This window comes from Hibiscus syriacus, unplaced genomic scaffold, assembly GCF_006381635.1.
Source record: "Hibiscus syriacus cultivar Baekdansim isolate YM2019G1 unplaced genomic scaffold, ASM638163v2 tig00110201_pilon, whole genome shotgun sequence".
Lineage (NCBI taxonomy): Eukaryota > Viridiplantae > Streptophyta > Magnoliopsida > Malvales > Malvaceae > Hibiscus > Hibiscus syriacus.
This window is the reverse complement of record NW_024062624.1, coordinates 1847975-1870924: the sequence shown is the minus strand read 5'-3', so window position 1 is coordinate 1870924 and position 22950 is coordinate 1847975. Positions and strand designations below refer to the sequence as shown.

At 35.3% G+C, this 22950-nt stretch overlaps 2 protein-coding genes across 2 annotated transcripts; one reads left to right on the top strand and one right to left on the bottom strand.

Annotated features, from left to right (window-relative positions):
• The first annotated feature begins 216 nt into the window (after nt 1–216).
• Nucleotides 217–1722, top strand: LOC120218822 (protein IQ-DOMAIN 14-like). Its single transcript, XM_039215721.1, has 3 exons — nt 217–636; nt 725–928; nt 1035–1722. Exons 1-3 carry the CDS (start codon nt 259–261, stop codon nt 1713–1715), a joined length of 1263 nt encoding a protein of 420 aa, XP_039071652.1. The 5' UTR covers nt 217–258; the 3' UTR covers nt 1716–1722.
• An 11019-nt stretch (nt 1723–12741) lies between these two features.
• On the bottom strand, nt 12742–20756 carry LOC120218821 (serine/threonine-protein kinase VPS15-like). The gene is made up of 11 exons (XM_039215720.1): nt 20367–20756; nt 20018–20140; nt 19883–19928; nt 19627–19787; nt 18406–18485; nt 17860–17965; nt 17464–17640; nt 14227–17379; nt 13564–13811; nt 13382–13481; nt 12742–13151 (listed from the first exon to the last, which is right to left on the bottom strand). Exons 1-11 carry the CDS (start codon nt 20637–20639, stop codon nt 12975–12977), a joined length of 4644 nt encoding a protein of 1547 aa, XP_039071651.1. The 5' UTR covers nt 20640–20756; the 3' UTR covers nt 12742–12974.
• Nucleotides 20757–22950: the final 2194 nt, after the last annotated feature.

Genomic DNA, 22950 nt, shown 5'->3' with positions numbered 1-22950 from the left:
AATTATAAATAAACTAAATTAAAAACAATTTTTTTAATATATTTGTACATTATTTAAATTAAATTAATCCACCGATAAAGAGAGAGAGAGATATTCACCACTTTTTGCAACTTGGAAAAAAGCTCCTGTGATTGTGAGCTTTATCAGTTTTTATATAAAATGGGGTATTTTTAGATTTCACTTTTAAATTAAAACCCTCTTTTGAACTTTCTTTTACAATCTTACTCTCCAAGGTTTACGGTTCCTGGAGGAAACAAGATGGGGAGGGCTTCGAGGTGGCTGAAGAGCTTGTTTGGGATGAAGAACAGCAAAGATAACTTGAAACCCAGTGAAGGGAAAGATAAGAGAAAGTGTACCTCTGGTCATTCTGGGCGAGATTCAAGCAGCCCCACAACAATATCACCTGCCAAGGTCGCGTGGCTAAGATCATGCTACGATGAAACAGAGAAGGCGCAGAACAAGCATGCCATTGCGGTAGCCACCGCCACTGCAGCCGCCGCGGATGCAGCAGTAGCCGCTGCACAGGCTGCAGTGGCGGTGGTGAGGCTGACAAGTCATGGTAGAGGCACCATGTTCGGCGGTGTACATCAGAGGTGGGCTGCCGTCAAGATTCAAACAGTTTTCAGAGGATATCTGGTAAGTAAAAATTTAAAAATAGTATTTTTTCCCATTGATTTAAAGAATAGTTTTATTTTAAAAGTTTGGATTTTGGGTTCAAAAACAGGCTCGAAAAGCACTACGAGCTTTGAAAGGATTAGTGAAAATACAGGCACTTGTTAGAGGATATTTTGTGAGAAAAGAAGCTTCAGCCACTCTTCATAGCATGCAGGCATTGATGAGAGCACAAGCTACCATTAAATCCCAGAGAGCTCGTGGTATCATCAACAACGACGCCATTAGATTTGACATCCAAGCACGAAAACCCATGGTAAACAATTATCATTCCTTTTAATTTGATAATTCTTATGTATTTTGACTCTCATTTAGCCTTATAATTTCTGAAATCGTAAAAAAACAAAACACCCATCTTGTAGGAGAGATTTGATGATACTAGAAGTGAACACACAGTTTCGAATCATAGCAGAAGACTGTCAGCTTCACTCGACACTGCAATTAACATTGATGAAAGTCCCAAAATCGTGGAGGTCGATACAGGCAGGCCTAAATCAAGATCTCGGAGAACCAACACTTATTTTTCGGATTTCATTGATGACCCTCCTTACCAAACGCTGCCGCTTCCTTCTCCTCGATTTCCGGCCCGTTTATCGATACCGGATAGCCGTCATTTTCCCGACACCGATTGGGGATTAACCGGAGATGAATGCAGATTCTCTACGGCACACAGCACGCCTCGGATTACCAATCCTTGTATGTACAATGCCCCGATTACACCGGCCAAGAGTGCGTGCGGCAACAACTTTTTCAGGCACTGCGAGGATTTTCCAAATTATATGGCGAACACGCAATCTTTCAAGGCAAAGTTGAGGTCTCATAGTGCTCCGAAACAAAGACCAGATTCAGGGCCAAAGAAACGGGTTACACTGAATGAAATGATGGAATCGAGGTGTAGTTTAAGTGGGGTTAGGATGCAGAGATCGTGCTCACGAGCTCAAGAAGCTATTAGTTTTAAGAATGCAGTTATGGGGAAGCTTGATAGATCCTTTGAATTCGGTAGAGATTACGAGAGGAACCATTTGCAGACCAGAAGGTGGTGATTTATGATAAACAAGTTAGAGATTATGTGTAGAATTTATATGATGTAATTCAGATGTCAATGTTATATGCGAAGGAATTTGTGTTATTTCTTGTCAATGAAATGATATTCCAAATGTGAACTCTTATCTCTTCTGGACAATTTTTTTTTAGAGAAAATAATCTCACTGACAAAAAATACATTATAATATACGATTTTAATCAATTATTTTTGGATTTGCCAAAATGACTAACTAAATCGCAATACGATCGATAATTTGCAACGCGATCTCCAGTATGGCAAATCAGTTTCTAGATTCGCAACGCGAACTTGGACTATCGCAATGCGATTTACATATTCGTTGCGATAGTCCAAGTTCGCGTTGCGATAGTCGAAGTTCGCGTTGCGATAGTCAAAGTTCGCGTTGCGATTTTCCAAATTCGTTGCGATAGTCGAAGTTCGCATTGCGATTTTTCAAATTCGTTGCGATAGTCGAAGTTCGCGTTGCGATTTTCCAAATTCGTGTTACGATTTTCCAAATTCGTGTTGCGATTTATTCCAAATTCGTTGCGATAGTCCAAAATCGCAACGACTGGTGGTATTGCATTTGTCTAAAATCGCGTTGCATTTGTCCAAAATCGCGTGGTCGTGGTCGTGGTAATACGTGTCTTTGACACGTCCGCGCGAATATTATCTTTTTAGAGAAAATTCTTAAGAAACAAATGCAATACCACCAGTCATTGCGATTTTGGACTATCGCAACGAACTTGGAATAAATCGCAACGCGAACTTCGACTATCGCAACGAACTTGGAATAAATCGCAAAGCGAACTTCGACTATCGCAACGAATTTGGAATAAATCGCAATGCGAACTTCGACTATCGCAACGAACTTTGAATAAATCGCAACGCGAACTTCGACTATCGCAACGAATTTGGAATAAATCGCAACGCGAACTTCGACTATCGCAACGAATTTGGAAAATCGCAACGCGAACTTCAACTATCGCAACGCGAACTTGGATTATCGCAATGCGAATATGTAAATCGCAATGCGATAGTAGAAGTTCGCGTTGCGAATCTGGAAACTGATTTGCGATACCGGAGATCGCGTTGCGAATTATCGATCGTATTGCGATTTAGTTGGTCATTTTGGCAAATCCAAAAAAAGTTGGTTAAAATCGTATATTATAAGACATTTTTTGTCTCTGAGATTATTTTTTTTTAATAATTTAAATGATTATAAAATAATATTTTATTATAATTTTTTAATTGATTAATAACGTATATACATCGACATAATTTGATCGGACTCGAGATCTATACGTAACATCGGCTTTGACGTATTAAGCTGAGTGTCGCATGTAATTAATGGTTTACACACACATATATATATATATATATATATATATATATATATATATATATATATATATAATTAAAGTTAAAACTTTGATGATACCCTGAAGAATAAGGGGACAGAATTTGAACAATCTGATTGATTTGATGTACGGTTTTTTATTTTCTTGAGTCCAATGAATGTGGAGAAAAATACATTTTCTTCAATCTAATGAATGTGAGCTTATTTAGTGAAATATTATGAAAAAAAAAATAAACAATAGAGATATAAATAAATTATTTATGAAAATATGATAAAATTACAGTATTTGATAAATTATCTTTACGATTTTGTTAAATTATTTTTTATTGCAGTGAAAAAATATAGTGGCATAAAAAATATTGTTTTGAATAAATTTTTTGACTTTGATAACTATCAACGATTTTCATAATTTAATTTTATTTCTTCAATAAAATACGATTTTCATAAAATCGTGTTAGTCTAGAGATGATTTAATATATCTTAAATTCTATTTGTCTTTGTCCATTGTTCTTTTATATATATATATTTTTACTTTTCATACTAAATTAATCTGACATGAATAGATAAAAATTGGTTTCAGCTTGGAAAAGATCAAAAATAATAACAACTTTAGATTTTTTTTCTAAATTACAAATTTAGTCGCAAATATGTATAAATAATTATAACAATGTACAATATAAACATGATATTTACATTAAATTATAATAAAACTTGAACTGAAAACCCAAACGTAATATTCAGATATTTTAGGATTTAAAAATTCTTAAAACCTCAATTATATAATACTTTTTCTTAAAAGCGTTTTATATTTGAAAATACAGTGGTTCTGTGGGATGATTTCAATTTTGAAAATATTGGTGTTCCACATTATTGCCGTTTACAGTACATTGTTCCTTTCTTTTATTATTTCATTTTGAAACTATTTGCTCTTCTTCTCTTCTCTGTTTGCTTTTGATATGTGAGATAGCTTTGATTTTTTCTCCCGTCGCTAGTTCAATGGCAACGGCCTCTCCAGTTAATTTCAGAAAAATTAAAGAAATAACTGTAGTTGTGAACGCTAATATTTAAATTATTAAATATTATTTTAAATAAATTTTAATAATTAATTAAACTAAACCTATAAAATTAATTATTTCTCACGTTGAAAATGTACATTCGAATTTTTAAATATTATCCGATTTCCCATGCTACAACAATATTTATGATTGTTTTACTTGCAAGTGTAGCTCAGAAAATAATCATTAACCAAAGAAAAGGTTCGTAAATTAGTGTGGTAGGAGAGTACTAAAGTTAATTAAATGAGAAAGCACTTCAATCAATGCCTTTTGGAGTTTTATCTCTACTGGATTTGTAATTATTAGTAATAGTTACATCAATAATTGCACACACTGAGTCAATCCAGTGAGAATAGATTTTATATTGCATGAGACATATTGATTTTATACTACATGAGATTAAATATTTATTTTTAACATTCTTTAATTGGGTATGAGTTTATTTCTAATATTTTATATTTAATAAATATTTTTAAAATAATTTATCAGATACATTTCTTTGAACAACATAGTCATCGTGATTAGGTTGTAATTTCTAAGCCAGGTTTAAGGGCTACAATTATATAAAAAGTAAAATTTAATATTTTATGTTAAAAAAACAAAGACTAGCATTCGTACCTCTTGTTGTATCATTCAGTTTTCTTAAAAACACCAAAACCTTAATTTTTTTAAGATTATGTTATGACTTATTAAATACATTTATGTGATATGATATGACTTATTAAAATTTTATATCTAATTATGACAAAATCAGTGAGATAGAAGAAGTATATTTTATGAAACATTATATCTTAATATTGTTAAGATTATGTTTTTTTTAAATGTATTAAATAATTTTAAATAAATACTATCTCATAATTACAATATCATCATAAAAACTCTCAGGATGAGGACTCTTTGGGCGCACGTTAGCAGGCCTAATGTTATCTCAGGATTTCCCCTCCCTCGTTGCTGATTTTCGCTTGTTTTTGCTTCTTGTTGTTTTTCTGTTTTCGTTAATCTTGTTTTTTTCGCATGGATTCGGAGTCTATGAGTCTGGGTTGGAAGAAGCTATTCGTGGGCTCGAAGGAGCAATCTCTCGATTTCTTTCCCCCGGAGCTTCGAGACGGTGTGTCCACTATAATTCCTCCGCCTGAGGTGATTGATGAAGGAATTGCGGATTGGAACAACGCTTTGATTGGTCAATTTATCGGTCCTGCTCCAAGTTTTGGATCTATGCAGCGTATCATCGAGACGATTTGGGGCAATTCCTCGCAAGTGATGGTTAGTTTAGCCGGCCCTAATCTCTTTGTTTTTTCATTCCTTGATTGTGAGTTGAAGGAATGGGTTCTGGACAATGGTCCTTGGCACGTCCAGAATAAGCCATTATTTTTGAGGAAATGGCTACCTGGGTCGCAAAAATTGAGCTTCGATCTAACCTGCATGCCAATCTGGGTGCAGCTCTATCGGGTTCCATTAGAGCTTTACTCTCAGAAGGGTTTAAGTTACATAGCTAGTGCCATTGGTAGGCCTCTGTATATGGACACCATAACAGCTTCTAAGCTGAGGCTTGAGTTTGCAAAGGTTTGCGTTGAGATAGAAGCTGGTAGTATTATACCTGACACTATTCATGTAGTTTTAAAAGATGGGTCATCTGTGTTTATTTAAGTCTCCGTGCCTTGGTTGCCTAAAAGCTGTACAGAATGTAACTCTTTTGGTCACCATGCTCAATCATGTACTGTGGCTAAACAGTCTTTGCAGAAGCCTAAGGAGATTCAGGTTTGGAGGAAAAAATGATATGTCTTCTTTGGGTAATAGTAGCAAGGATGTTATTGCAGCAATTGCGTCTGCTTCTGAGGTGTTACCTAAAAATTCCAATATTTCTAAAGTAGCCATCAATAGCTCTGAGCCTCATTCTGCCAACATTCATAAGGCTACTGAAATTGTGCAAAACATGGATCTGCAGGTTGGTACCGCAATTGAGTTATCAGTTAAAGACTTGCAGGAGGGTTGTGGGGTAAATGTGGAGTTAGAGGACCCTGCTAAGCTTTCTCTAGCTGGTATTGTTCTCCAAAATAAATCAGAACCTCATATGACTGAGATTGTTCCTGTTAATGATCCTTCACATGATGTTCACCATGGGGATTTTCGTTCGCTTCAAGACTCTTTTAAGAGAAAGACGAAAGGTAGGAAGAAGGAGATTGTTGGCTCTTCTAGTAAAACTGAAGGTGTGGCTGAAGGTCCTAGAAAAGCTAGAGTTACTTCCTTGGGGGTGGTTGTGTTGCTTAATGAAATAAAGTCGAAAAAGAAAGACCATTTTGAGAAAGCCAAGAGTGCTATGGTGAATTTGGGTACTGGTGGTGCTGTGCATTCCATCCCTTCTTAATGATAATAGGATTTTGGAATGTTAGGGGGTTTAACAACTCCCTTAAATAACTGAAAGTGTTTAGAAGATTAGATAAATATGGTGTGGACGTTATTTGTTTGATGGAGTCTTATATTAGGAGGGACAATGCTGATAGTTTCTGCTCTACATTGTCTGTTGATTGGCATTTTGCTGAAAATTATGACTTTATTGATGAGGGTCAACTGTGGATTTTTTGGATGAAGCATTTGTTTTTTTCTATACTGAGAAAACATGACCAAGCTATTACTATTTGGGGGACAATTGATGGGCATACGACATTTATAACTGCTGTCTATGGTAACAATAGTGGAGCTGCTAGAAGAGGACTTTGGGACCACTTAAATTCTGTTAGAAATGATATTGGTTCCTCCTCTTGGATCCTTGGAGTGGATTTCAACATCATAGCCAAAGCAGAGGAGAGCTCTGACTTTGATGTCATGGGTATTCATTGCACCTCAGACATGAAAGATTTTCAAGACTGCTTGGAGAGTCTTGACCTCATGGATCATCTGTTTCTTGGTCCTTTATTCACATGGTCCAATAAACACGAAGATTCCTATTTAGCGCGTAGATTGGATAGGATCTTAGTTAACAATCAGTGGTTGTTTGATTATCTAGAATCTTTTGCTGAATTTGCTGCTCAGGGAGTTTCAGACCATTGTCTCAAGTTATTGTGGACTCGTAAAGGAGGTTTGACCAAGAGGCCTCGACCTTTTAAATTTTTTAATTGTTGGGCTGGCCATAAGCTATTCTTGGCCACTGTTAGAGATTCTTGACAGGGTTCTTGTGGTGATAATGCCATGGATAGTCTGTTCCTAAAGTTGAGAAGGCTCAAACCTATCCTAAAGAATTTCAATAAGGAGTATTTTTCTGATATCTCGGGTAGGGTTACCAACAAAAGGGCCGAATTAGAACAGATCCAGATTTTTAATCTGGCTAACCATGATCAGAGGAGGATTGGTGATGAGAAGAGGATTCATGCTGAATTAATGGATTTAGAACTGGAAGAATCTGATTTTTATAAACAAAAGGCGAAAGCACATTGGCTGAGAGAGGGTGATTTAAATACCAGTTTTTTTCATCAAAGAACTCATGCCAATAAGAAAAGAAATACTATCAGGATCATCGTAGGTGAGGATGGGCTAAGACACGATTCCTTTGAAGGAATGGCTGCTGAGTTATTGAATTTTTTCACTAATCTTATTGGCTCCAGCGATCCTATGGTCAAGGGTTGCTCTACTGAGATTTTGAAGGATTTATTGGGGTATTCTCTGCCTGAGGGAGCAGATTCTGTTCTTACCAAGGAGGTGAGTGATCTAGAGATTAAGGAGGCATTATTCAGACAGGGGAAGGATAAAAGCCCTAGTCTAGATGGTTTTACATCTGGTTTCTTTAAGGTTGCTTGGGAAATTGTTGGTAATGACTTTATTTCTGCTGTTAGGCACTTTTTTCATACTTTTTGCTTGCTGCCTGCTTTTAATTCTATAACTTTGGTGTTGATCCCTAAGTCTTTAAATGCTTGCTTGACAAAAGATTTTAGACCCATATCTTATTGTTCAGTGGTCTACAAAACTATAACCAGGATTCTTGTAAACAGACTTATTCCATACTTCCCTGGTATGATTTCCCTCAATCAGACAGCTTTTGTCAAGGGTAGGAATATATTGGATAACACTCTATTAGCACAGGAAGTGGTTAAAGGTTACTCTAGGAAGAGTTTATCTCCTAGATGTGCTATCAAAATAGATCTCCAGAAGGCATTTGATTCTGTCAATTGGGAATTTTTGATGTATGTTCTTGGAGCCTTGGGACTTCCTGATAAATTCTGCAATTGGATTAGAGCATGCATTACTACACCCATGTATTCTGTTTCACTGAATGACAGCCTGGTGGGGTTTTTTAAGGGTGTAAAGGGGGTTAGGCAGGGTGATCCCTTATCACCCTACTTATTTGTCATGGTGATAAATGTTTTGTCATCTCTTTTGAATGCTGCAGCCATGAAGGGAATCTTTCGTTTTCACCCAAAATGTAAAAGAATTCAATTAACCCATCTTTGCTTTGCGGATGACCTTCTAGTTTTCTATCATGGGTCCCTTGAGTCTGTGCTTGGTGTTCAAAGTACTTTAGAAAACTTTTATGAGCTTTCAGGACTTAAGTTGAATGTCTCGAAAACTGAGTTCTTTGCTAGTGGCTTGAATCAAACTACCCTCGATCAGATCCGGCTAGCCACTGGGTTTAGAATGGCTCAGCTCCCTGTTAGGTATCTAGGGGTTCCCCTAGTTACCCGCAAGCTCACTGGTAAAGACTGCACTGCTCTGTTGGAAAGAATTAAGGACAAATTGAGGCAATGGTCCAGCAAAAAACTTAGTTTTGGAGGAAGATTGCAGTTAGTCAAATATGTTCTATTCAACATCTTTAATTTTTTGTGTAGGCAGCTTATCATTCCTAAAGGGATTATTAAGGAAGTGGAGAGACTTTGCATTCATTTTTTTTGGAAATGGTGTGACTCTCCGGCTAGAGGAGCCCGAGTAGGCTGGAGTCAGATTTGCTCCTTGAAGTCTGAGGGTGGGCTGGGACTCAGGGACCTTGCTCTATGGAGTAAATCGTGTTGCCTGATGCTAATTAGGAATATCCTAACTAATGCTAGTTCATTGTGGATAGCTTGGATAAAGGCTTACTGTCTTAAATCAGAAAGTTATTGGGAGGTTGTTAGTAAGCCTCAGTACAACTGGTTTTTAAGCAAACTACTGAGACTTCGAGATGATGTGAGGAGATTCTTTGTTCCTGGTACCGATTTGAGCCAAATCAATGGTAAATGGATATGGGATAGTATTCGAATTAGCAAAGAGAATGTGAGTTGGCACAAGATTATTTGGTTCCCTTCTCATATTCTAAATTTTTCCCTTATCGCGTGGATGGTTACCCTCGATAGGCTGCCAACTAAGGATAGGCTTGTTCATTTTGGTTTGGATATTGATGATGTATGTATGGTATGTGGTTATGGCAGGGAATCACGTGATCATCTATTTGCTGACTGCCCTTATGCTAAGGATGTTTGGAGTGTTGTTCTACGGCTGTGTGGGATTCGCTGTGTGGATTTCAGTTGGGATCAGCGCCTTAATTGGTTGATCGAGAACTTGAAGGGCAAAACCCTTCGCAGTCGGATCCTTAAGCTTGCTTGGATCGGGTTCCTTTATTATATTTGGGAAGAACGCAACCACATGCAGTTTCGAGGTCTTTCAAGCACTAGTGAGGTAATTGTAAATAGAATTAAGGTAGCGGTGAAAACCAAAATGTATAGCCTTAGTACACTCAAGTTGATAATGGCAATGGATACTTGTACACAAATTGAGACTGGTCTAGGTTGAGGCAGGTTGTTTGTAGCAGCTAATGCTGTTTCTTTTGGATGAAATATAATTTACTTATCCAAAAAAAGTACATTATCATATTTAAAAAAGTATTATATATAAATTTAGAGATTATAAAATATAATCTTTTTTCTTGGTTACCAAAAGTTTAACAAAATTAAAAGCGACCATTTATTTTTGAGATGTAGAACTTTTAATTAATAGATGAAAAATAAAATAATAGAATGAAATTATGATCGGAGAAGGGAGGAGTTTTAGATTGTGAAGATAAAAATGATTAATTTTTGATTTGACAAATGAGTTTAGGAGACAAAGAGAGGGAGACACCATTTGGCTTGCAGCATCGATTCAAAACTTTGTGATGGGTTTAGTTTAGGGTTAGAGGATTAAGTCAGGTAAACACTTGTCAGTGCTGTGGCAGAGCATATGGCCGGAATTTTTTTCCAGAAAAAGGAGCCGAAACTTTAGGAATCTCCTCCACTCAGAGCTTGGCCTGAAAAATAAACGCTACCTACCTGCCCTACGCCCAATGACACGAGCCTTTTGTGTTTTTTTTTTCACCCTTGAAAATGATTTCTCCATTGAATTTTACACCTAAGATCAAAGGCTAGTCGCAAGCCGTGTACTTCTTTGATATGAAAAAAGGGACAGGGTTTGGCCTTTTGTGGTATGGGTAACCTTATAGCACAATTCCATTATTTTGAGGGCGAATTTGCCTGATTAGGCTTAGGTTCCTACTACAAACTCACGAAAACATAGGCGGTAAGATTCGTCACACGATGTGACAGAAACTTATTTAAGCTCCATGCCTCCATGTTTGAAACAACCACCGACTTATCTCTACACTTTGAAATGTATGGGTAAGGATGACAACGGCCGGGTTCGGAGTAGATTCTTTATTTTATTTTTATACCCTAATTATAAATTTTGACTCAATTTTTATTTAATAATAATAGTAATTGATTTTCATATAATATAAATTTAAAAAATATTTTTTGTTCAACCTGACAGTTTTATTTAAAACTTCGATTCCAGTCTGATATAATTTAAATTTTAGTTTTTCACATAATTTATCAAAACAAAAAACAATGAAATAAAACATTTATTTAATTTAATAACATAAAATCAAAATAAATTTTAATATTTTATATACTATATATATAAACCTAATAATATATAAATGCATTAAATGTTATTTTTCACAATTATCCCAAAGAATGAGTTGTCTTAAATTCAAAATTGATTCAACTCAAAAACCCAAATTTTATACAAGAAATTATCCTTATCGGATCAGATATAAGTTTATTTAGCATGGGAGTAAAGCGATATACAGACACATTTCGATGAATGCAACGCAGGTGCTGCAGGGGAAAAAGGATTGGTGATCCTTGTACGGTAAGCACTAGCTAACCTATAATTTACATGTCTAAATTAAAACTGAACATACAGATTATCCTGCCTGCAGATAACCTGTGAAGATATAGAATAAATAGCAGAAAGTTTCCAATATGTTATTCAAGGCATACATAAATGCATTAATTTAGACTAATGTAAACAACTATATGAACAATAAATGCCAAACCAAGTAGGCATTCTCCATTCACTGCACTGAAAGAAATTATTCATTCTCTCCTCGCACCAGGTCGATAAAAAAACAATACCATAAGCGTTATGACATGAGATAATAGAACAACCGGTACTCCGATGAAGACGGTAGAATCTGAAATGATTGCCGGTAATTTTTATTTTGGCTTAATACAAAATTAAGTGTCTAAATTTTGCTTTGACAAATGTTTTAATAGAATTTTTTGTTAAATAAAGGTTTTTAACGTTTTTTCAATTATACTTTTAAGTGTCTACCGTTATATTTTTTAATTTCTAAAATTTTTAATAATAAAAATATTATTTTTAAAAAATAAAAAAAAAGCTTAATTTATTTTTAAAAAACCCAATATTTTAATGAATTTATAAAAAAACTCTAAAAAACTAAAATATATCATTTTAACCCCATTACCAACCGTCGCCGATCATCTCCGACCAGCATCGTCGCCGACCATTTGGGTTTTGATCACAATTACACGGTGATTCAAATGGTGGCGGAGGCATGGCTTATAAACGTCGGGATCGATCGGAATTGATGAGAAACAACAACGGATGTTTAAAACCCGACGAACCTTTGAACATTTCTCCATGGAAAATGATGGCAGTTTATAACGAAAGGTCAACTTAGGTTTGCTCGAGAGTCGACGCCGGTGCTGATGAAGGCGGCAGTGACGGTCACGGCTGGCCGGTTGGTGACTATGGAAGGAGGGAATAGGGTAGGGGAAAGGAGGAGAAGCACGGGTGGGTTATTTCCTTTTTTAATAAAAAATATTTTTTAAATAAATTCTCAAAATTATCAGAACTTGACACGTGGCTCTTAACGGATAAATTTAACGAATGTTACGGTCCAAACACCTAAAAATCTCCGCTGAAAACGTATTTTTAACAAAAAAATTCTTAAAGAACTAAAATGTTTTTCGAGGCAAAATTTAGTTACTTATTTTTGTATTAAGCCTTTTTATGTTTTACCATCAGGAATGACTCAAAACCCATAATACTGTTTAATCAGATCTGAAAGATCATCACTCCTATGCATTTGAACTGGATAAAACAATGCCAAGTGCTGCGGATTCAGAGATCTCATTGTTTGCAACCATAACACTGTTTAATCAGAGCATATCAAGAGAGCATTAATTTAATAACTACAAACAAATAGAACTAATGCAAAAGAAAATGTAGATTGGACATAAAAAGGGTTCGGATTTAATATCAATGAACTTTGCACATAAATGCAAGAAACTGTACGGAGATACAAGTTCTGTTTTCTCCCTTTCATTGATAAATAAGGGATTGTATTAATAATAATAATAATTAAGAAACATCCTACGTAAACCTACAAGCGTACGAACTGTACAATAATACGATCCAAAGGAGGTAAATGGTTAGGCTGCAGAATTTAAGATCTGAATCTGAATGTACAATTTCACCATGTACAATTTTACTACTGTAACTAAATATGTGTATTAAAGCACTCAAGCTTTTGGGTTATTCACTTCCAAACCTTAATAGCTCCATCTCTACTGCTTGATATCAAGTGTCTCTGGTTCAATTTCACAGAAGCCAAAGAGAGGACCGAATCGTGGTGGCATCCCGCAGAATCAGTAGCAGCAGCAGCAAGAACTGCTTTTGCTGTCAACTTTGTTGTTAGAGGTCGTCTCTTAGTCTCCTGTTTGCCCAAGAAAACAAAACATAAATATTAGAAGCAGCAGAGCGTAAAGCAACACTTCCAGAAGGCACACTTGCGTTCTAGTGAAAAGGTAGTTGAGAGAATTTGCACAAAAAAGCATGATAGAAAATGAGTGAAAAGTGAAAACGATAATACATGGTAATCCAATAAATTTCTGAAACATAAAACACAAGAATGAGGTTTCACGTAAATCTATCATCAGATGATACCTGTACAACTTGTGCCCCAAAACTTGATCTTGCTTCATAGAAATCATCATTTCCAACTCCCTTAAAATTTGGGCCACAAATACAGTAACTTCTATCAGGGCTGCAATGGGAATAACGTAAATAATGCAAAAAAAATTCCATAAGATCACTGAAAAGGGATAAAAAAGGAATTCAATAAAAACCTGCAATGGTCCCAGCGGCGAATCCTTAAGTCAGTGCCTCCAGTCAATAGATCACCACCAGGTAAAGGAAGTAATGCACGGATACCCGGAAGACGTGGTGGAGGTTCATTTAGTTCATCCACTCGATACTTTGGATTTGCATTCCTCCTTGGATCAGATTTAGAGCTTCTTTTAGTGGATGGCTTTGCCAAGGCCCATGGTAAATCAGACATTTCTGCATCAGTGTCATAATTTGCAGCCCTAAATACCTGGGGATAGAAGTTGGGAGGAAAAGAAATTCAATCACAATGAAAGATAGAAACAAAAACTAGCTCTTATTATAGAGAAACAAATCCAGGATTTTATATCCCTCAATTAGTTTCAGTTGTAAATTAATCTCTAACAATTTTTTTCAAAATATATAGCTAGAACAACATCTCTTCCATTCTCCCCTGTGCAATTTGGAAGGACCCTCACTTTTCTGTCCTACAAAGCATGATAAAATCCTCTCTTTCCTTTTTTACCATCGGCCCCTTTTAAGTCTCCAAATGTTTTCTCCTACCAAGCACAGTTTTAATACAAGGCTATTGCTAAAATTTTCTAATTATTTTCTCAAATACCAAAATTCTTTATTTCAATCATGCATACACTACGTCTGATTAATAGAAGCAAGTGCCTCTTTACCTGGTGACAGCTCCCATTCTCTGCATTCCAAAGTGAAACTTCATTGCAGCCAGCAGCCACATAAATAAGCGGCCTTGCAGTTGTAGAAACTGAGACACTCGAAGGAGGAATAAAGAGACACATCTTTTCTACAGGGCATACAAGAGAATACTGCCATGAGTTCACAGGAATACGGAACCTCAAATCCCAAAGGGTAAGCACACCCCTAGAAGACCCTGAAACAAACCAGTTCCCGCAAGGGCCTGCAACAAGACACGATATATAACCTTCCTCTGGAACTGCTTTTAATGTCCATGCATTTGAACTTGATCTTGTATCCCAAAGATGAATACCACAATTTTGGGTGCTGTACATAAATGTCTGAATGCCACAGTTATCTACAGGGTAGTTCAGAAGGGTAAGTATTGCACCTTCCTTCACATCCTTCTTTTTTATATCAGCGATACCTGAATACTTTTCAACAACATTTCCAAGACCTCTAGAGACGTGATCAACAGAAAACATATGAATTGTTCCATCGCATGCTCCAACAACAACTTGAGCAGAACTTCGGAGCATTGCAGTGCATAGTGCTCGGCTTCCTTCCAAGTGATAAGTTAGCCTTGACCTAAATGATATATCCTTCTCCAACTTTCTTGAATCCCACACTTTGACAGTGGAATCATCAGATGCACTCACAAAGAAACTGTGATCATTTGAAACTGCAATATCATTGACAGCAGATCGGTGCTCCTGCAGGTGTGCAACCAACACTCCACGAGGTCTCCAACCTGAATCTGGAATTGATGAAGACCGAGCAAATGAGGGTAGTCCTGTAAAATCAGTTGAAGCAGAAGCATTTTCCATTGGGACAGAAGTTCCTTTCACTGTACCAGATAATCCCATGTCTTGAAATTTACTATTAACATAGGCTATTTGATCATTTTCACGACTTTCTGGTTCATGTACAACTCTGTAGAATTGTTTAGAACCACCAGTGATACCAAAAGAGCCTGAAACAAGCTTAGGTGCTGGAACTGAACTAGACATGCTAAATGATTTACTAACTGGATCTGTCCAAGGCAAAGGAGTATCAGAAGCTGCTGGAGGAGCTACCATAGCTCGCTTGTCCATGCTAAAAGAGTACAAAGGTATACCTTCTGAAGACTTATCACACATGAAACTGTTTAAACCATTGAGCTGCGGAGATGTTAAACCTGAAAACTGTAGCTTCTCTGAGCATAATGGATCACACATGTCAATTACACTAGAAGCATTTCGTATATGACCCCCAAGAACTCTCAGCTTGGTATCGTCATCATCAACTTCTGTTAGCCCAGATTGCTGCAATGCACTATCAATGGGTCTATGACCTCCAATAGACTGTTGTTTCTCAGACCAATACTTCATTGAGTCTAATTCCCCAGCCCCTCTCTTCAGTAAATCAGCAATTTCCCATTGTTTCGATTGCATTGATGAATTGTACCATATTTTTCTCTGTCTCTCCAACATGTCTGAACTCCTAGCATTTTCTAAGACTTCATAAAATACTTCCCTTGATACAGGTGGCTTTAAACAAGAAAGAAGAGCTTTTTCAGAGTCCAGAGATGCAGGTTGTCGACGTAGGAAAGGTTGTATAACTGGAGCAAGGAAAACATAAGAATCTACAGTACCCAAGCACTCACTACTAGCTGCGAGGAAAGTGACAACCGACCTCCTTACCCATTGACTAGGAAAACATAACAATGGAAAAGAACGTTCTATCATTTCAAGCAATATTCTTTTTCGTAAGAAACCACTCTTGCACAGAACAGCTAAACAATCCAGTGCATTGACTATAACAGCCTCTATTGCATCACCTAAAGCCTGCTCAATATAAGGTAAAAGATATTCCTCCACACTTCGTTGGCCCACAAAGAAGCAGACAAATACAATTTGCCCATAGAACACTGCCCTTAGCTGCTCATCTCTATCATTCAAGAAAGCTGGGAGTAAGGGCAACAAAAAATCATTACTCTGTCTCTGGCCAAAAAAGCAGCATAAGTTGCCAATGTCCTGAAGGAGTGCTCTTCTAATGTTTGGAGTTTGCTTTTGGCCCATTACAAGTTCCTGAACTACCTCTGCAATGGACTTCCTTAATTGGCCTAGCTGTGCATCACTATTTGACCTCTGAATACGCCCAAATGACTCACCAGATGATGCTAATGACTTCGAAGGCAAATTCAATTCATTAAGAACCCCGGCCTCACTAAGCCTTATTGAATGAATCAAGAATCCATAAGCCGTTAGAGCCAGCTTAGCTATATTGCTTGCATAACAAATTCTCACGCTTTCCTCTGGATCATCAGGAAGCATGGAAAGCATTGGAAGGATGTACTCTGGGAAAATTTTTGCATCACTTGGAGGAAAATCTCGAACTAAGGGTAGAATGTCACACAAAGTTTCAAGGGCAGCACACCGCACAATTGCTGCTGGGTCAGAAAGCATTGCAATTACATATGGAAGGACTCGCTGCAAGCGATCTTCATCATCAATGTATAATGAAGAGGTCTTCAGCAAAAGTATAGCCCCTCTCCTCAAATGAGGTAACTTAACATTACGTATGCAGGAGCAAAGCAAAGAGGCGATTAAAACCATCCCTTCACATGTCATACTATCTTCAGGTAATGGCAGAAAAGGCATTCCGAAGGTGTCTGATTGACTATCATAGTCAGACATCAATGAGTTTAAATCATCCATTGTAATCTTTTTCAGAAAAGGGTGATCCTTTTTCCTAAACAAATCAGAAATATTTTGATGAAGGAAGGCGGGAGATTGGATGCCGTGTTGTTTAAAATCTTGGGTTTTGGATGTATCCCCTTCTGTTGGATTCTCCCCAAGGTAATGATTGCTCTGTTCAACATCACCAAGTAGAGTATCAATGTTGCCAGGAAGCTTGAACCGATCCCTAACAGAACCATTATCCATCTTTTCTCTTTTTTTCAACAAGTGATTTGTTGAGCTCAACTTTTGTTTTGCAACAATCTCTTGTGGCTGTTGTTTTGAAACACTATCTTGCGTCTGTTTACCACTTAAGGTATGCAACTTGCCAAGACCCCCTCCCATCTCATCATTTGACCTCTTACTCATCATTTGCTTCAATATCTCGGGGAAAACCCTCTGGCACATTGCAATCTACAATAGAAATTACAGAGAAGGGGCATATATTAGATGCAAAAATGATGAACTTTCCAATTGCTAGATTAAAAACATGTTTACCCTCATATCAGAATGAAGAGGATTCCAGCAACAATAAAAACCATGCAGAAATGGTGAGAAGTAGCCAGGAAATACAGCAGCTACATAATTCTGTAGATAACTTTCGGCAGAGAGGCGAGACTCTGGTTCAAGCTGGATCATATGAAGTATCATCTTTTGTACTCCAATATCTGGGATCTGCACATGGAAAGCAAATTGTTAGAAAACCATGAACTGATTTTAACATGAAGAAAGTGAGAATAACTTCTTACGACTAACAAGAATTGCACTGATAGTAGTCTTGTGCAGGCAAGTAAATAGCAGCAATAAGATCAAATAAAACTCAATATGAAGAAAAAATCAGTGGAAAGGGATAGCAAATGCATCAAGTAGAAAGGCAGGGAAAGAAATAATCACCTTTTCAAGATGTTGACTAGGATCATATTGCCCTCTGCGATACGCAAGAAGCTGAGAAAGTTCAAACAGTGGCTGGCCCTCAAGGAAAACCTCCGCAATTACACATCTAAACAGTTGTATAGCAAGCGCATATTATGATATTGTCAGCAAAAAATGATATGGAAGTTACATTTTGTTAAAAACAAGTATATTGAAACCACTATTTCCTCATGAAAGATCAAACTATACCAAAAGGACTTAGAAACCTAGAAGAAACAAAATTTCACAGCAATCATTACTTCACTAGAGGACTTAACATTAGGCGATACTACTCAAAACATTAAGAACATGTTCAATCTTATCAGTTGGTAAGCTAATATCTTTAGAATGAAAAGTACAAATAAGCGGTATATACAATGTACAGTAGTTTATAATGCAATAATCTCCCACCAATCATTTATTTAGTAACATATGGTTCCAGATAAGAGATTGGAATGTCTTTGAAAAAGAAAAACAATTTTAGTAGTGTAGTTTCCACAAAAAAAAAACTATATTCAGAAAGCTCACCCAATAGCAAAGATGTCCATAGATGGCTTCAAAGGTGCATCTTGGGCAACTTGCATTTCACCTCCATGCTCATAAAATCTCTACATAGAAATAGGGAAAATCAGTATCGAAACTAAGAAAACATAATCATTATATTCCGTGAAATTTATTGACCAATATAATTTAAAAAATAGAAGCACATGCCATACACAGAATTTAATATGATTTCTCTTCAAGTGTAGTGCTGAAACTTAAACAAGACATGTTTTATGTATAGGTGAACACAATATAATTAACATATTATAACCAAACGATTACCCAGCTATACAAAATACTAAAACTACAAAACATGTGTCAAAAACCAGACGCGTCAACACGTGATTCACATGTAGTAATTATCATGTCTTAAGCTAGACATGTATATCAAAATAGAACCAAAATCAGTAGGAACTGCCTAATTGATCAATCATCAATTAAGCTAGACAGATGTAGTCATTGGGGAGGAAAAGAAAAATAATGTTCTTTTATGAGAGATGGCCCTAAACCATTTCCTGAATCAAACTAATAACCACATAAACAGGCAAAACATTGCATCAATTCTTTTTCTGAGCTCAACATAAACAGAAACGAATGCAATCACCAATTTTGCATAACTGTCAACCATTATCAAACCTACCTTCCTTGTACATGTAGGTTTAGAACAAAAAATTAAAGGGTGCAAATAAACCTATGTTACTCCAACCCTTCATTTTTCTTGATGTATCTGTGTCTAGCACTTGTGCTCAACACATAGTCGAAATAGATATGGGAATATGATGCTTTGCGGACCCTCCAAATACATGGAAATCTTGGAGAAAGTTAAACATACCCATGTCCAAAACTCATACCTAAGTCAGAGTAACATATAAGTAAACTGCAAGAATAATTGAAAATACTCATTAAGAGGTTTCATAAACCATAGAGCTATTTTGGCATCAGAGTATATATCCAAACTTAGTTGTTTGTGAGCAGTAATTTCAGAAGATCAATTCGAGTTCAGTTTCACTTCTAAAAGAATAGACCCAAATTGCTAGTCAAAAGTGAAAGGTGCAAATACGAAAACTCATATGTCAGTAATTTAGATGGCAATTCATTCTTGTACGATACAATTAGAACATGAGATTGTTCATCGAAACATCTATCACAGGAAACTAACAAAACAAAGAAACATGCAGCAATAACATAAGTGAAACTAGAATCAACCTCCGGTGCAAGATAACACAGCCTTCTTCCTCCAGTGTCAAAGAAAAAGGAGAAATCCGAAGGGTCATCATAAGGAATATATGTAGGCTTGAATGAGGCAAAATCAGCTAGATAAACCCAGTTCCACGAGGTAACCAACACATTCTCACACTTAATATCACCTAAAACAAATTTGAAAGTATAACGATTAAAAACATCATACACATTAAATCACAATATAAACGAAATAAATTCCTTTGTAACTAACTTAACTGACCATGGCATATCCCCTTCTCATGGCACTGCTTCGCTGCAAGAAGCAACTACAACACCACGAAAATAGAAAATATGAGACAACTTAATTCTTCAAAACCTAAGAGTGAGATACAAAGAGGAAGAAATGGAGACAGACCTGAAATGCTAACCACTTCTTTTCAACGAGACTCAAAAAGGGCCGAGTACTTAATCGATCATGTAGATTATTGAAAAAATATTGCCTTAATAAATATGCTGCCTTATCTGTTTCTTGCCAAAACTGTACGAAAACCAGCCATTACAATCAGAAGAGCGCCGGATATAAAATTAAAAAAAAAAACTTTCAATGGGATAATCTCAATCTCATGAATTAATGCTATGTAGATAGGTCCGGCAATAAAATTTTATATCATTGAATTTAAGTCAGGTCTAAGCTAAATTCAAATCAAACACTAAGAATCCAGGATTGTTTATAAAAAGAGAAGAATTAAGCGAAAACCGATGACCTGGAAGGGCCAAACATGGGGGTGGTCAAGTGACCGGAATATTTCTTTGATGTGAACTAGACGGCGCTCGTACTCACGGAGATCGATGGAATCGCCTCGTTTGAAGTAGACCTTAACGAGGACGAGCCCTTCGTCGTGCTTACACAGGATCGACTTGAAGAATCGGCCCCGGCCGAGAACCTCCTTCAGCACCAAATTGTACGAAGACGGCAGGTCGTGTAGGTAATACTCAGTCGCCGAGACTTGAGTCGTTCGAGCGATCTTGTTCCCCATTGAGCATTCGAGTTTTAGCTTCGATTTTGCAAAATTATATTATTTGTTTTCTACGCGAGCATCGTCTCATGGAGTCTGCAGGATTTGGCTTTGTTGGAAAGTTGTGCTTCGGATTTGGTGTTATAAAGATTGAGACATTCAGCAGGATTAGGAGTTTGAAGAGATGAGCTACAACGTTGCGTGGGAAGACGGGATTTGGCTTTGTTGGAAAGTTGTGCTTCGGATTTGGTGTTATAAAGATTGAGACATTCAGCAGGATTAGGAGTTTGAAGAGATGAGCTACAACGTTGCGTGGGAAGACGGGTAAACTATATCGGGTCCGTTAAGACATCAAAGGATCCAATTATCTTTGATATTTGGATCTACGTACATCCGGTTCCACTATATTATGCATCTCATCCCCCGAGATCTATCAAAAAAAATAGAATTATTGTGTTTGATTAAAGGAATAAAAGATTATTAGAATGTATATTTAATCAAATTTTCTTTATTATATATTTGTATAATATTATAAGTTAGAAAATATTTATATATTTTCTTTAAAAAATTTAAATTCATAAAATTTATATAATTTTTTACAAAATTAAAAATATAAAAAAAGTTTAATAAAAGGGTAAAATTTTATTTTAACCCTTGAACTTCATATAAAATTTTAGTTATATACTTTTTTGTAAATCTAAAATAGTTTAAGGATAAATTTGTAATTTAACATTCGTAAAATTTTTATTATTCAATGACAGAAGAATGATATTTTTAGAGAAAAAAAAATTTAAGGGCATTTTAGTCCAAAACGCTGGTAATATTATAATACCTAAAAGAATGAAGATAATGACATTCCTGATAATATACCCTAAAAAATTAACTATTGGTAATAAAACATTACCTGGAATGACATTTCCGGCCAACCAAACGGGGAAATGTGGATTCCATTTCCGGAGAATCCCACATTCCCCCATCCAAACGACCCCTTAGGTTACAACTATGTTACTTGTTTCCAAAGATTAGTCATTTTATTATTACTGTTTGTATTATGCATAAACTTTGAATTCAATTCTTACATCTTAGTTACATAAATCAACTTATTAAAGAGATGATTGTTATTTTTAGAAGTCTCAAGTTTGAGCATCAACAATTATAAGAGAGTATTTGAGCTTTCATTATAAATTGATATATAAATTAATATTTATATTATTAATATTTGTATTATATATAAATTAACTCATATAGAAAAAATATAGTTCAATTCTATGATTTTAAAAAGATAATATGATGAAATTATAAAAGTTAAACATTCAAAGAAACGTTTCACTCGTTTAACCATGCTCACTCAAACACTCCCGTATTAGATTCTTTCATATCAAACAATTAATTAAAATAAAAAAAATAAAAAAATAATTATAAATTGAAATTCACTTATAAATTAATTAAATATAATTATAAATCAAACTTCTTACTTTAAATCAAATAAATATAATTATATTACGTTCAATATGCAAGTAATGCCTTTAAAATAATAATAATAATTGTAATAATATGAATTTTAAAACAGTTTATTATAATATAGAGAAAAATCAATATAAATATAAATTTGATATTAGAAAGATAAATAAAAATTTAAGTAAAAATAATACCTCCTTGTAATAAGCAAAACATGCTCTTTTTTTCTTTCAAATTATGTCATTGAATGGTTAAAATTTATCAAATGAAATTATTATTTTTATTAATTCATATATTAAAACATATAAAAATATATTATTAGTATTTGTATTATATATAAATGCATAAACTTGTTTTAGACATGTACTTTAATTTGGTTACCTTTATTATTTATATTTTTAAAATTTTAATCATTATCTAAAATAATATATAAAATTTGTTAAATTAAATTCTATCACTAATCCATATTTTATATGTTATTTCTACATTTGATTCGTATTCTTCGTATTTAATTCATATTCTTCATTTTGATGATTTTAAACTATATATGTAATTTAATTATATTTTTTCTATGTTATTAAAATTGAAATTTAAAAAGAACATGAATAAAATTTATACCACTATTACATTTGTACATCATGTTAAATTTAATTTTTCAGTCCTGTGAAGAATTCGTCACCGTTCACTATTACATTTGTACACCCAACTTTCGATAAAAAAAATCGAATATTCAATCATTTTACTATCATTTATTACAAAATTATTATCATCTTCTCAAGAAAATACATTTATATGACATTATCGTTTTTAAATTTGATGATCTTAATTCCTTTCTATCACTCACATAGATAATTCATCTTGTTCTTTTATGCAT

Excerpts from the sequence above, each read along its gene's own strand:
- LOC120218821 (XM_039215720.1), bottom strand. The coding sequence starts at position 20,639 with ATGGGGAACAAGATCGCTCGAACGACTCAAGTCTCGGCGACTGAGTAT. Across the intron at positions 19,788-19,882 it reads TGAGAAGGGGATATGCCATG|GTGATATTAAGTGTGAGAAT; the intron begins GTCAGTTAAGTT and ends AATTTGTTTTAG. Across the intron at positions 17,966-18,405 it reads ATGGACATCTTTGCTATTGG|ATGTGTAATTGCGGAGGTTT; the intron begins GTGAGCTTTCTG and ends ACAACTGTTTAG.
- LOC120218822 (XM_039215721.1), top strand. The coding sequence starts at position 259 with ATGGGGAGGGCTTCGAGGTGGCTGAAGAGCTTGTTTGGGATGAAGAAC. Across the intron at positions 637-724 it reads CAGTTTTCAGAGGATATCTG|GCTCGAAAAGCACTACGAGC; the intron begins GTAAGTAAAAAT and ends GTTCAAAAACAG. Across the intron at positions 929-1,034 it reads TCCAAGCACGAAAACCCATG|GAGAGATTTGATGATACTAG; the intron begins GTAAACAATTAT and ends CCCATCTTGTAG.